This window comes from Clarias gariepinus, chromosome 15, assembly GCF_024256425.1.
Source record: "Clarias gariepinus isolate MV-2021 ecotype Netherlands chromosome 15, CGAR_prim_01v2, whole genome shotgun sequence".
Taxonomy (NCBI): domain Eukaryota; kingdom Metazoa; phylum Chordata; class Actinopteri; order Siluriformes; family Clariidae; genus Clarias; species Clarias gariepinus.
In genome coordinates, this window is record NC_071114.1 from 28,860,713 (window position 1) to 28,874,954 (window position 14,242).

Consider the following 14,242-nt stretch of genomic DNA (forward strand, 5'->3'; position numbering starts at 1 on the left):
TCCACTTCTAGTAGAAGGAGAGATGGACGAACACAAAACCAAACATCAGACATTTTCACCAAGAACTGAAGCACTATGGCACTACGATATAAAACCTAAATAAGATAGCAATCAAGATTAATTATATTTTTTTATAATGCATTTCTGATGGAAAAATGTTTACTACAATAAAATTACAAAAAAAACAAAAATTACACAATCACCAAATAAAATGGACGCCCATTGCCTCTTTGGAGGCAAAGCGCATGCGCGAAACCCTAAACTTCTCTGAATACCACGTGGCCATATTTCTGACACCGCGGTCTCATGATCCTGGCTTGTTCTCAGATTGGCTGGATTGGTTAAAGGAAAAGTCGCTCATTGGCTGTTGGAAGCCGAACAACCGCGTTTGTTGTCACGTGGAGCTCTGTTCGCTCATTGGTTCAGACCCGTGCGCGAGCTGTTGCCGTTGAACTCTGACAGCTAGAACTCTGACAGAGTTAGCCGTGTATGCTAGCGGTTCGGTTTGGTGTGTGGTGAGGGTTGTCGGTGTGAGAACCGAAAACAAACAGACAGAGAGAAAGAAAGAAAGACAGACAGACAGACTGTAATGGGTGAAGAAATGAAGAAAAAATCAAGTTCAAATCATCTACCAGCGGGGGATGGTGACGTGAAATTTTTCACGCGCGAGGAGGTTCACGCTCATAACGTGAGCACAGATGCGTGGCTGATCATCCACGATAAAGTTTACGATATTACGAGATTCCTCGAAGAGGTAAGAACTCAGTGCTTGGATAAATACATGTCTTAAACACCACCAAAATGTCCTTGTTGCTATATAACGTGACTTTAACTGCTAGGTGAGCTCGTAAGCAGCGCGCGACCAGGCCTCGCGCTTTACCTGGTCAACCGATACCGCTTTCCATTTTATACCTGACATATAACTTAATAACTTGTGGAAAGACTTTAACAATACTTTATTTTCAGTGCTTAATAACATCAGTGCAGTGTGTTTCATTATTTTAAAAATACTTTTAAACTAATTGTATAATCATTTCATTTTTCTAAAGGATAAATTATTATTTTCGTTAAAAATGTCAAATTAACCTGAGGTAAAAATGATTGTCTCCTCCCAAAACAATATCATCACAATATAAAAATTCCATTCTATAAGTATCACAATTTTATAAATTATCCCGATTTGATATAAAAAAAATCTTCCCCTGATTTTGTTACAATTTTAAGCTTTTAAAAAATCTTTGTGATTAAATGTAGGCCTTTTCTTATAACATTAGTTTTCTTACTTAAAAACCAAGCACAGCATTTAACCAATGCAAACTACCCGAGTTTAACATTTTTACTGAGCAGCATGTATCTTTGTCCTCTGTCATAATTATTTCTAAACCTGGCAAATAATTCACTCCTACCACACGCGATAAAATGTTTGAATAGTTCAGAGTGCACCACCTGTAGGATTATAAAGAAACAATTGTATTAATCTTATCTAATTCTATATCTTATCTTAAACTAATCAATTATATTATCTTCAGAAAGCTTGAGGCTGACGAGGCCAAGATCAACCTAAAGAACTTGTTTGATTTGAGGCACAAGGTGACCTGGAGAAAGAGCATTATGATTTGTCCATGATCGATAATAGATACTTAGACAAGAGTGTGTGGTGCTCCGTGGGAACCAAGCTCGGATACAATCGGGTTGTGTCAGGGCATCTGGTCGTAAAACCTGTGCCAAGTAGTTGTGCGGGTCAGTTGATCTGCTGTGGCGACCCTTTAACGGGAGCAGCTGAAAGTCCAATAAAAACAGGTGATGTTTTACCTCCTCAAACGGCTCTAAAAGTCTCTAAGCTCAACTTTTACGTAAGTGCGTTGATCAGCTCCGAGGACGTGGGCGTGTACGGCTTCTGATGTTGGTGCTCAAAATTGTTTATATTTGCGGCTGATCACTGGTTAAACTGAAACCTGCTAATTTTGGTCACTGAATTCATCAACTGATTCTTCTTTATAATTAATGTAAAAATAGTTTTTAATTAATAGATTTTGGACTCAGCATGGTGATGCATGAATTGCGATTCATAGGTGTTAAGTTTAAAAAAAAAAAAAAATTAAAAATTTATTCTGAGCTTTTATTCCGACAATCTTTTCGCAGCATCCAGGAGGTGAAGAAGTGCTTCTGGAGCAGGCAGGCTCAGATGCAACCGAGAGCTTCGAGGACGTCGGACATTCCACAGACGCCAGAGAGATGCTTCAGCAGTACTACATCGGAGAGCTGCATCAGGTAGAGGCCAAAAATACCCAAGACGACTTTTTTGTTACGACAGTTTTTGTGTGAAGCATAGGCGATGCATAGTGATTGCTGTCCATCGTATTCCGTTGTCAGTCACCATGCTTATCTTCTATTTATAACTCCTCCGAAAAACGTACATGGTAATTTGACCGAACCTTTACAGAACATATATTAGTTCATCTCATAAATGTGGATCAGCTATTTTGTTTCCCTTTTTTCCTTATAATAAAATGGTAAAGTTTGTGTGTCTGTGCATTGAAAATATTTTCTAAAAAATATTTGGGGGAACACAAGATGAGAAATAGAACACATCAGGATGGTTTTTGGAATTTTCGTCTGTCTGTTAGTGCACGTGAATATACTGAATGAATTTTAATAATACATTTTATGTATAATGCTTTTTATATTTAACACTAGAAGCGCCGCGCCAGTGTCACCTACTAAAAGCGCGGTTCAGCGGTCATTTGACCGCCTATTGTTTTGAATGGGAAGCTGCTGCTGACACACAATGATCGCTAGATGGCGCTTTCACCCAAAGCAAATAGTTTAGCTCCAAGATCAACTTGCACTTGGACAATGCGCCATTCATTCCCGCGTTGATAATAAGCGGTATCTTTTTTTCATATTCAACTGAGAAAACCTACTACAGAGTCTCTAATGGGACAAACGAAGAGGGGAAAAACAAGTCATGTTTGGAATTATAACCCAAAGTTTTTGACTTTTTTCTGCCGTTTTTTCTCCTCCTTTGTCCATCTAGGGGCTTCATACTATAACAAAAAGGAAAGCTCTACTTAATTTTATATCGTATGGAGAAAATGTTATTAGTTTGTTCATTCTATTTGAAGCTTCTGAACGTCTCGGAGCAGCGATTTAGTTCTGAACTCGCTTCCGTGAAATTATCGCTAAAACAATATTAAATTAGAATAAATCAGATCTACTACAGCAAATAATAAACTATGCTATGTCATAACCGAAGCAAACACAACGAATATGTCTCGTTTCGTTCAGTGTTGCTAGGCAACGGACCACGCGCCTAATCGGTTCACTTGGCCGCGGTGTATTATAAACCTGCGGGATGTTTCACTGCTTATGTTCATGTAATAAAAGCGAGGGAAATGTGAAAGTGATGTGTGGCCACTGAATGAGAACTAAATCAAAGATTTCAGTAACTACACTGAGTGTAACATCTGCATAGTGACACTAAACAGCTGAACAACTTCACTTTTCCGTTTACCTCTGAGAAAAAAAAGCTGTATGTTGTTTGTTTATATGTTTATAAAAGTACACGAAGTAGGCGCGCGCGCGCGCACACACACACACACACACCTCCCCTGAGCCCTCGGTCAACATCTATTGACCGTCGATATGCAAATGAGTCAAGACGTAGTCTAACGTGGTGTCGTGTCGGATTTCAGCGGTCACGGAGAGGAAAGACTTTGAAACAGTTGCAGCGTTTTTTCAGTTACAACAAGCACAGCGATGAGTCCACGTTGTTTCACTGGTTATGACATAGTGACACTAAACAGCTGAACAACTTCACTTTTCTGTTTACCTCTGAGAAAAAAAAGCTGTATTTAGTTTGTTTATATTCAGAGTAACACCTTCCAACCACCTCTCATAGTCTATTGTTAGTTTTAATGATTTGGCTGAAACTAATTATCACTAAATAAGTACCCCAACGCCCCTGATCATGAGTTTCAGCTGAAACTAATTCTATACATGCAACAGAAAATGTAGATGCAGATTTCAAATGTATAAATATACATGCTATATAATATATATATATATATATATATATATATATATAATGTGTGTGTGTATTCGATGCATGCTATATATATGTGTGTGTATGTGTGTGTAATCGAGGCTGGCTCTATTCAGGGGCAAGAGGGGCAGCGCTCAACTAAATGTCTGCACATGTTAATATATTCCTAAAATTAATATATTACAAGTTGATAAACTGATCTGCGGTAGCAGAGAAATCCGCTGAAAAAGGGACACTACACAATAAGGTATTAGATGTCCCTCATGTCTCTGTCCCTCTGCTGTGCGTATTCATTCACAGGCTGCAGCGCGCGCGCGCGCGCTCACACACACACACACACACACACACACACACCTCCCCTGAAGCAGTTGCGGCGTTTTTCAGTTACAACAAGCACAGCGATGAGTATAAGAATAAAATAAGGTATCAGTTTGATCTGTGTAGTTAGTGCCCTACAGAATAGAATAAATGAATAAATAACACATTCCAACCACCTCTCAAAAGAGTGCCATAGTTTTGCAAAAATACTTGCAAAACATCAGCATACATTGGAGGGAACTTCTGAGGTGGTCAGTGATTGATGGCACGGTCGTTCGGAGGGGGTTGTGATCACACCTACAGTTCTTTTGTTCTAAGCTGTTGGTCAAATATCTCTCCACTTGAAATGGAAGCACAAAATTGAGGGGCAACATGCAAGGGATTTCAGCATCTCGACGCACAGTAGAAGCTGTTTGTAAAGAAGACACTCTTTGTTTTTTTACTTTGTAATCTTTCTCGTGTTTACCTTTTACTGTACAATGTATATTCATTTTATTAATGAATTGCTGTGAATAAACTACATATGCAGTTGATTTACCAGAAAGGACTTTTCAGTTTTTGTGTGCTAAACTAAATTTCAGGGTCAAGTAATAGCGATTTTATTTGAAAAGTATATATATATAATTATATAAATATATATATAGGGAAAGATTAAGAAACACGCTGAAGCGGAATATATATATATAGCATGTATCTTTATACATTTGGAATCTGCATCTACATTTTCTGTTGCATGTATAGAATTTGTTTCAGCTGAAACTCATGATCAGGGGTGTTGGGGTACTTATGTAGTGATAATTAGTTGTATAATAAGTTGTTCAGCTGTTTAGTGTCACTATGTCATAACCAGTGAAACAACGTGGACTCATCGCTGTGCTTGTTGTAACTGAAAAAAACGCTGAAACTGTTTCAAAGTCTTTCCACTTTCTTTGACCGCTGAAATCCGACACGACACCACGTTAGGCTACGTCTTGACTCATTTGCATATCGACGGTCATTAGATTTTGACCGAGGGCTCAGGGGAGGTGTGTGTGTGTGTGTGTCTGTGCGCGCGCGCGCCTACTTCTTGTACTTTTATAAACATTCTACATATAAACAAACAACATACAGCTTTTTTTCCTCAGAGGTAAACGGGAAAGTGAAGTTGTTTAGCTGTTTAGTGTCACTATGCAGATGTTACACTCAGTGTAGTTACCGAAATCTTTGATTTAGTTCTCATTCAGTGGCCACACATCACTTTCACATTTCCCTCGCTTTTATTACATGAACATAAGCAGTGAAACATCCCGCAGGTTTATAATACACTGCGGCCAAGTGAACCACGTTCCCGCTGATTAGGCGCGTGGTCCGTTGCCTAGCAACATTGAACGAAACGAGGCATAATCGTGGTGTTTGCTTCGGTTATGACATAGCATAGTTTATTATCTGCTGTGGTAGATCTGATTTATTTACATTCAATAATGAGGCTTTATATCCTCAGGAGGGGTCATTACATATGTAATATGTAAAACAATATTGTTTTAGAGATAATTTCACAGAAGCTTCTAACAGAACGAACAAACTAATAAATTTTCTCAAAACCTTATAAAATTAAGTAAAGCGAAATTCCCTAAATGTCCTTATAAAATATCGCTGATTATCAACGCCAGAACGAATGGCGAATTGTCGATATTTTACGGAAGCATATATATATATATATATATATATATATATATATATATATGTGTATATATATATATATATATATATATATATGTATATATATATATATATATATATATATATATATAAACTGCATATATGGAATGAAACCTGAGATAGTTACACATACGCACTGAATGACGCATAGATAGTATGCGCGATTCCTTGCGCCATCTGCTGAGAGAAATGAGAATCGCGGGTTGGAAAAGACAGGAAACGTCATGCCGCCGCGCAGCTGTCAGCGATTTCACGTAAATAAGAGCAAAATAGCTTTATACTGGCTTTTACTGGTGCGATTTTAAAAATGTAAGCATACAGGGTGATTAAGCTCACAGAACTAGGAAAAGTCATGAAAGGAGGGTCCTGGAAATTGATCGAGTGTGAAGTATTATTTTTTTTTTACCCCCTTGCGGTCAAATGACCGCTGCTCGGCGCTTCTAGTGTTAAAGCAAATCTCAAAATGCTACAAATACAAATTCAAAATATTAATAAGGATTTCACAGGTGTGTTTGGCCGAGCTTGATGTAACATATAGCATATATATTATAACATGTATAATTTAACAGACAGCTTATGAATGTGAACTTGAAATCTACTTAATGAATGCAGTTAAATTCCACATGAATGAAGTTGTGAGCACAGCTAGTTATTAGTATTACTTAATCTAATACTGTCCAATGTACTGCAACACTCAGAGGTTTAGTAATGTGGCTACACAATAATACCACATAGTGGCACTTCCTTTTTTAATATAGTAGACTACAGCTAATTCTGTGTTCAGCTCGGGCACTGATCAAATCAGATATGGAACCCATGTCGTACCTGAGCACAGAAGTAGATGCAACATCATCGGTGCTGTCTGTCTCCTCTGAAATCTTAGTGTGCGCGCAACACGCCAGTTTCATCGTCTGACCTACACAGCCATAGCTGATACAGTAGAAATGCATGCTCGAGCATGACATCTTTCTCGAAATATCAATAATATTAGGCATAGCGTGATGGTTAACGTCCTCATTTTCCCTTTCTCTTGTGTTTATTGTCAACCTTTAATTAGACTGATTTTAACTGTTTTTTTTTTTCTTGCAGGATGACAGAAAGAATGAGTGTAAGAAGGTAAGGAACGCTGACAACATGTTGGATTGTTTTTCTGCCCTGTTCAGCTGATGTGGGGTTTCCAGATACGACATGTTACATAGAAACAGTTTTGTTGAGTTTTTTATTTTTATTTTGTAAAAACAGTGATGTCTTATGTTTTGTGTTCCTTTCTTTAGGAGGTTTATATCACAACTTCAAAAGATTCCAGGTGAGAGATCGTTTTTTTTCTCATTCTGTCTTTCTGTCTCTCATATTTCCTTCATTTTCTGGTCTTCCTTACTGCCGTATCAGTCACACAGTCTCATTCCTGTCTCTCTCTCTCTCTTTCTCTCTCTCTCTAATTATTGGCACCCCTGGTTACAATGTGTTTTTAGGCTTCTAATATATTTTTATTCAATATAATCAATAAAATGTATTTATTTATTTAATATATTTTATTCAAAAAAGAGAGAAAAATTCAACCATTCATTAAAGTACAATTATTTAGTGGAAAAAAATGTTAAGGTTTTTTTTTTTTTTTAAACATGAAATTGTGTGTGCCACAATTATTGGCACACCTGATGTTAATACTTGGTCCACCCCCCAGTCCCCGTTGTAATCTTCTAGTATTTTAAAGAGTTCATGATGCCATTCACCCTAACAAGGTTCCCAGTGTCTTTGAAAGAGAAACAGACCCACAGCATCACAGATCCTCCACCATACTTCACAGTGGACATGAGGTGCTTTTCCGCATACTCATCTTTTTGCTTTACACCAGACTCACTTAGAGCTTTTGTTGCCAAAAAGCTCTATCTTAGTCTCATCTGACCACAGCACACGACCGTTTGAAATCCCCAGTACCACTTAGCAAACTCCAGACGTTTATGTTTGGGATTGTAGGTGAGAAAAGTCTTCTTCCTTGTTGGCATGTTGATAGTGTCTGATGGTTGTTATGGAGACTTTGTGACCCCAAGATGCCACTCTTTGATGCAGTTCTCTAACAGTGACATTTGGAGATTTTTATTTTATTTTTTACTTCTCTCACCATACTCCTCGCTGGGGGTGGTGGTAAGATAACATTAGGTCCTCGTTCAGCCTTGTTTGTCGCTGTTCCAGTAGTTTTAAACTTCTAAATAATTCCTCTGACTGTAGATATGGGCAAGTTTAGGCAAGTATTTTTTTGTTGCCATTGTCTGACAGGTCGACACACACCTGCCCTACGTGAATGGGGTGTTCTTTGTCTTTCCCATGTTAAAGAGTGGGTAAGAGAAATAGCCCTTTGTGTCACCTCATATTTATACCACAGGGAAACAGGAAGTCATTAATTTAAAATTTTTTCAATTATTAATTTAAAGTTTCTGGATACTCTGATCAACTTTAAAAACTTCAACTTACTACTTTAAGAACACATCTTAACTGGGGTGCCAATAATTTTGGAGGGCACTGTATATCTTCTTCATACCTCTTCCATATCACTCTTTCTCTGTCTTTCTTAAACATGTCTCATTCAGTCTGTCTCGCTGCGTCTATCGCCTTCTTACTTTCACCATCTGTCTCTCTCATTTACTCTCCCACTCTCTCTCATTCTTTCCTGTCTCTTACTTTCTTGTTCATTTTGTCTCTCAGTAACGCTCTTTTTATAATCTATTTCTGTCTCTCGCTCCCTCACCAATTCTGTTCATCTGTCTCTTGCTTTCTGCCTGTATTTCATCTATTCTCTCTTTTTCTCTCTCGCTCTCTCTCTTTGTCACATACAGTATTGATCTTAGACATCTTTTTTTTCTCTTTAAGTTTCTCTCTATTGCTCTTCCCTCTCTGTCTTATGCTTTCTCTATCTCTCTTTCTTACTCCCTCTCTCTCTCTTTCTGTCTTTATCTCGCAGGCATACTGTCTCATGATTGTTTTTTTCCCCCTCTCTCTCTCAGTTCATGGAGCACCTGGCTGATTCCCGTCGTAGCTGTCGCTGTTGTAGGCTTCATGTATCGTTATTACATGATGGAAAACAAATCATCTTGAGCACTACGCAGCAGCTCCTGGATTCCCCCTGAGCCCGTCTCAGCACGGCGCCCTCTGGTACGAGCTCTCGCACACAGCGGGCTCAGGGACAGTCTGATCGGTTTCGGATCAGGATCCAGGCAAAGCAGCATTTTTTCTCTCTCTCTCTTTCCTCTAGAGGCCTTGGACTTTTCTCTCTTTCTGATATCATGCGCACACACGCACACACGCACGTACGTCTGACCATCACTGCCCTTTTCATGCTAGTGAGTCGAGTCACAGTCTTGTCCCTTTTTTTTTCTATCCAGTTTTCTGTCGTTCTCTGCGTGCACCAGGAGGAGAATAAGTGCAGGATGATGTCGGGCCGTGCCTCATTTTAGACCAGACCTTTTCGCTTAAGATTTGACTGATCAAATGCAGCAGTAAACTGGAGTGTGTGTGTCACCATCTGTTCCTTGTTCCTCGTTCCTGTTCTCTCTTTACTCTGACTGAACATGGCATGTGACACGTATATATTTCAGCATTATGGCTTATGAACATGTGACCTATAGACCCTTCCTAAGATCCAGTTAAAGCTTCTCTTGGGGCCACGATTGGTAATCAGTTTGTTCAAAAGTTACACACTCAAACCAGATACACACTCAGTCAGAAATCACGTACATTAGGCTTCCCTTAATACCTTTTATTATTTACTGCATTAGTTAGCATTTATTCTTACAGATAGTATTTCGCATGCCTATGCTTTTTGGTGTGTTTTTGATTAATACATAAATAAATAAACAATGCCCCTGATTTATATAGACATGCAGCCTTTTATAAGTTTCGTTTTAAGGTGTTGGGTCAGGTTAATTTATTAAGATAAATTGTGGTATTTCTATATTTAAAATAAGAAGAAGAAAATAAGAAATTAAATTTTCCCACATTCCTAGTTTATAATGCAGAGATGTATTGAGTGAATGTGCATAATTTTTTTGCAAGAGACAATTTTAATTTTATTAATTTTACAATTCTACACTAGCATGTGACCATACGCCCTCCTTCATTTACCTCTAGATTTCTAAACAGCCGAGTCACTGGCAATCCTTAAGCAGTAATTAAAGACCTACAGTATGTTTCTTAGGTATTTGAATTAATGTCGCAGTTTTTTAGTGGGGTGATTCACGTATCGTCCCATCCCCCCCCCCCCCCCGACTCCCAAATAATTTTTTTAAAAACAATTCTTACATTAATAATAGAGATGAACCGGTCTTTATAATCATACAGGTGGTGCACTCTGTAGTGTTTACATATTTCCATCTCGTGGGGTAGGAGTGAATTATTTACGTTTGTTTAGAAATAATAATTATTGTGGATGATAGAGATACGTGCTGCTCAGTAAAAATGTAGATTTTTGTTTAATTTAAAGTTAAATGTTAAACTCTTGTGTTTGGGTTGCAGTTAGTTTGAAGAGTTATAGTATTGTTTACAGTATATATTATATAATGTTATAAGGAACAGGCGACATTTAGTTCCTCATTAAACTTCTTTATTTTAAGGGTTTAAAATGATAAAAAGGAAAATGTTATATTAATTCGGGCTAATTTTATAAAATCATGATACTTATAGAATCGCAAATTTTATTTGAAGCGGCTCCGAGGTATTTTGATAACATTAAATCGGTTGGACACTGGTGATTCCCATCACAAGTACTCATACATATTAAGACTGAACTTTTATAGTATAGTGTATGAAATAATGCAGTAAATGATTCATTTAAGGGAAGTTTAATTAAAGTATACAACGTTAGCTAATTTGTACACATTGAATCCTCAGCTAACGAATGAACACCAGGATAAGTTTCTTTTTTTTTTTTTTTCCATTCATGACTTTAAATATGATGTGTAAATGTGTATCATTTAATTCTTTCATGGTGTGGAATGTTTATCTGAGATTACATAGATTCACAGTTCAGCCTCATTAATGGACTTACTTTAATAGAAATAATAAACACTTGTTTATTTGGCTTGTTTTTTTAAAGCACCAATAAGTTGGAGTAGCCGAGTATGTAAATGTTAATGATTTTTGTGAGTAAGTTTAACTCAGATAATGTTAATGATTTCATTTTTAGATTGTAGATATTATTACAGTCAGATATCATTTCTGTTCCAATGGTTTACAGTTCGACCTTCTGTCTGCTTTCTGCAGGATGGTACGTGAAGGTGTGATGTGATATCACTTTTTATGCATTTGTTGAGAAAGAGATGTAAAACAACATAAGTGTATCACTTTAATACTTATGTTGTTTTAATACTCAAATTGTCAAGCAGTTCGTACAGACTGTATTCATGTACAGAATTTTCTATGCATTTTATTATTATCCCCCCCGCCCCCGATTAAACAACCACCGGTACTTAGTAGTGGTAGTGTGTAGCTTTGAAGCCTCTTTATGTTCAGATAAATTGCCTTTTTATTCCAAGGGAGCATTACAGTCTCCTCATGCACATCAGCCCAAGTTTCCCGTTCCTGCCTTCTCTCTGTATCACGTGTTCAGGTTTACTCTCTCGTGTAGTAAATGTACATTTGTGTTGTGATTCTGTATGTGTTCATTATGTACATGTTATTTCACATTCAGTGAAGTGTACATTGGGAGCGAAATGAGATTTAACCTGTTTGTGGTCACTGAGGTGGTATAAATTATGCTCAAATTATAGACTATTAAAAATACATTTACACACAACGTTTTGTGTGTGTGGTGAATACTAGAAATAAGTGTTGTGTTGTGAATCTGTGTATCTTGTCTGTTACATACAGTACACAACCTGACATGCTTAAAAAAAACAGATTCGGACTAACAGCATTTGATTTTGAACTCAAAGTAAAGATGAGGGAAATGTGATTTTTTTTTTTTTATCTTCCTTGTTTCCTAAAAAAAAATGCCACTACTTATTTACTTATTTATTTATTTGATTAACAAATATTGAAAAAACAACTTTTTTTTAACTTTTTTTTTTCATTTTGGGGAGAAAAAAAAACATGAATGAATGAATGAATAATATACAGATTTTGTTTTTTTTCTATGAAACTAATCAAAGACCGCCCCAGTGGGATTATCTTCCCACAAGAGTATATCTTGAAGTATTTTGTTTTCATTATTTAAGTAGTTGCTTACAAAACACTTTTTGGTGAATGACGTTTTTAAACTGTTTGACATTTACAGAAGACTTCAAGCACAGTACGGTGATAAGACCCTTAGCCGCAGTGAAACGTGAATGGTGCACGTTTTAAATAAAGCTGTGTGTCTGTGAGTGACGATCCCAGCGTGAGGTGGCTCGGAGCACACTGCAGTCGTTCATGTGAAACATTCAGCGAGTGGAACGTGTAATCCTTGAATATCAACAGATAACATATTGCCAACTTGAGGAAGAGATGCATCTGTCTGTGTAAACGGTGCACACAATTATTCACCAACATCATTTGCACATTGCAGGAACTCGACTGGGAGTTATTAAAGGAGTTCCTGGAAGACCAGTGTTCCAGACGATATGGCTTTGGCGTACTGCGAAAACTTTCTACATTGATAGTATCCATGCACTAATGAAACACTGGGATAAGTGCATTAGTGTAGCAGGGGATTATATAAAGAAATAAATTAAGCTTTTACTCTCAGAACTGTGATCTGTTACTTAGTTTGAGTAAAATTAACACAACCATTATAATCATCTTACTGCACTAAAGAAATGATTGTCTGATTCCTTATCTAACCATAAAAAGTTTTTTGTAAGTAATCAGGGTTAACAAAAACAAGTATTTGACACCAGGTCTCTCTGTGTTCCAGACAGGAGGTGTATCTGTATGAGGTTGAAATAATATGGAGGATAAAACCACTTAGTTTCACACCTGGACACAGGGGAATTCAGAATAGAGAGAGGGAAAACAAACTTTATTAATCCCAAAGGAAAATTATAGCATTATAGCAGCCAGTTCACAGTTCACCCAACAAACAAGCAACAAGCAAAAATCACAATATTTAGGGGAAGAACTGTTATTGTGTTGGTCACCTCAGACTCTGAGTCTAAATCTTTGTGTTCTTTACCCTAACAGCCGGCAACACCAAGGTATGCTTCATGTTCTTCTCTTTTTTCCCCTCTTTAATCAGGCTTTTAATTACAGCGAAGAAAGTTAATTAGGGAGGGGATTTGGCAAAGAGACTCAGGAAGTAAAAGAGGAAGAAATGACAAAACACTCACTAATAGAGAGGAGGAGGAAGATTCTGAAATGTAATGCGTAAATTATTGTTCACTACAAAAAAAACAAATATTTATTATTTTTATTTCATAATCTAAAAACAAACAAAAACCATTAATGTGTATAAACTAATATTTTGTTGAAATAAATACAGGTATTACTTTAATTTTGTTTTGATCATGACTGAGATATGACTGTATAAATTACATTAAATACTCTCTCTCTCTAATACTGTATATACATCAGCCAAAAAAAAAACATATATATATATATATATATATATATATAGCTGTGGCCGAAAGTTTTGAGAATGACATAAATATTAGTTTTCACAAAGTTTGATGCTAAACTGCTTTTAGATCGTTGTTTCTGTGATGTACTGAAATATAATTACAAGCTCTTCATGCGTTTCAAAGACTTTTATTGACAATAACATGACATTTATGCAAAGAGTGAGTATTTGCAGTGTTGGCCCTTCTTTCTCAGGACCTCTGCAATTCGACTGGGCATGTTCTTAATCAACTTCTGGGCCAAATCCTGACTGATAGCAACCCATTCTTTCATAATCACTTCTTGGAGTTTGTCAGAATTAGTGGGTTTTTGTTTGTTTTCAATGGGATTGAGATCTGGGGAGTTTCCAGGCCATGGACCTAAAATTTCAACGTTTTGTTCCCCGAGCCACTTAATTATCACTTTTGCCTTATGGCACGGTGCTCCATCGTGCTGGAAAATGCATTGTTCTCCACCAAACTATTGTTGGATTGTTGGAAGAAGTCGCAGTTGGAGGGTGTTTTGGTATCATTCTTTATTCATGGCTGTGTTTTTGGGCAAAATTGTGAGTAAGCCCACTCCCTTGGATGAAAAGCAACCCCAAACATGAATGGT

General features: G+C 37.1%; 1 protein-coding gene across 1 annotated transcript; it reads left to right on the plus strand.

The window, feature by feature from the left end:
• The first annotated feature begins 425 nt into the window (after positions 1-425).
• On the plus strand, positions 426-10,316 carry LOC128542600 (cytochrome b5). Its single transcript, XM_053512522.1, has 5 exons — positions 426-754; positions 2,143-2,271; positions 7,151-7,177; positions 7,336-7,367; positions 9,064-10,316. Exons 1-5 carry the CDS (start codon positions 590-592, stop codon positions 9,152-9,154), a joined length of 444 nt encoding a protein of 147 aa, XP_053368497.1. The 5' UTR covers positions 426-589; the 3' UTR covers positions 9,155-10,316.
• The last annotated feature ends 3,926 nt before the right edge of the window (positions 10,317-14,242 follow it).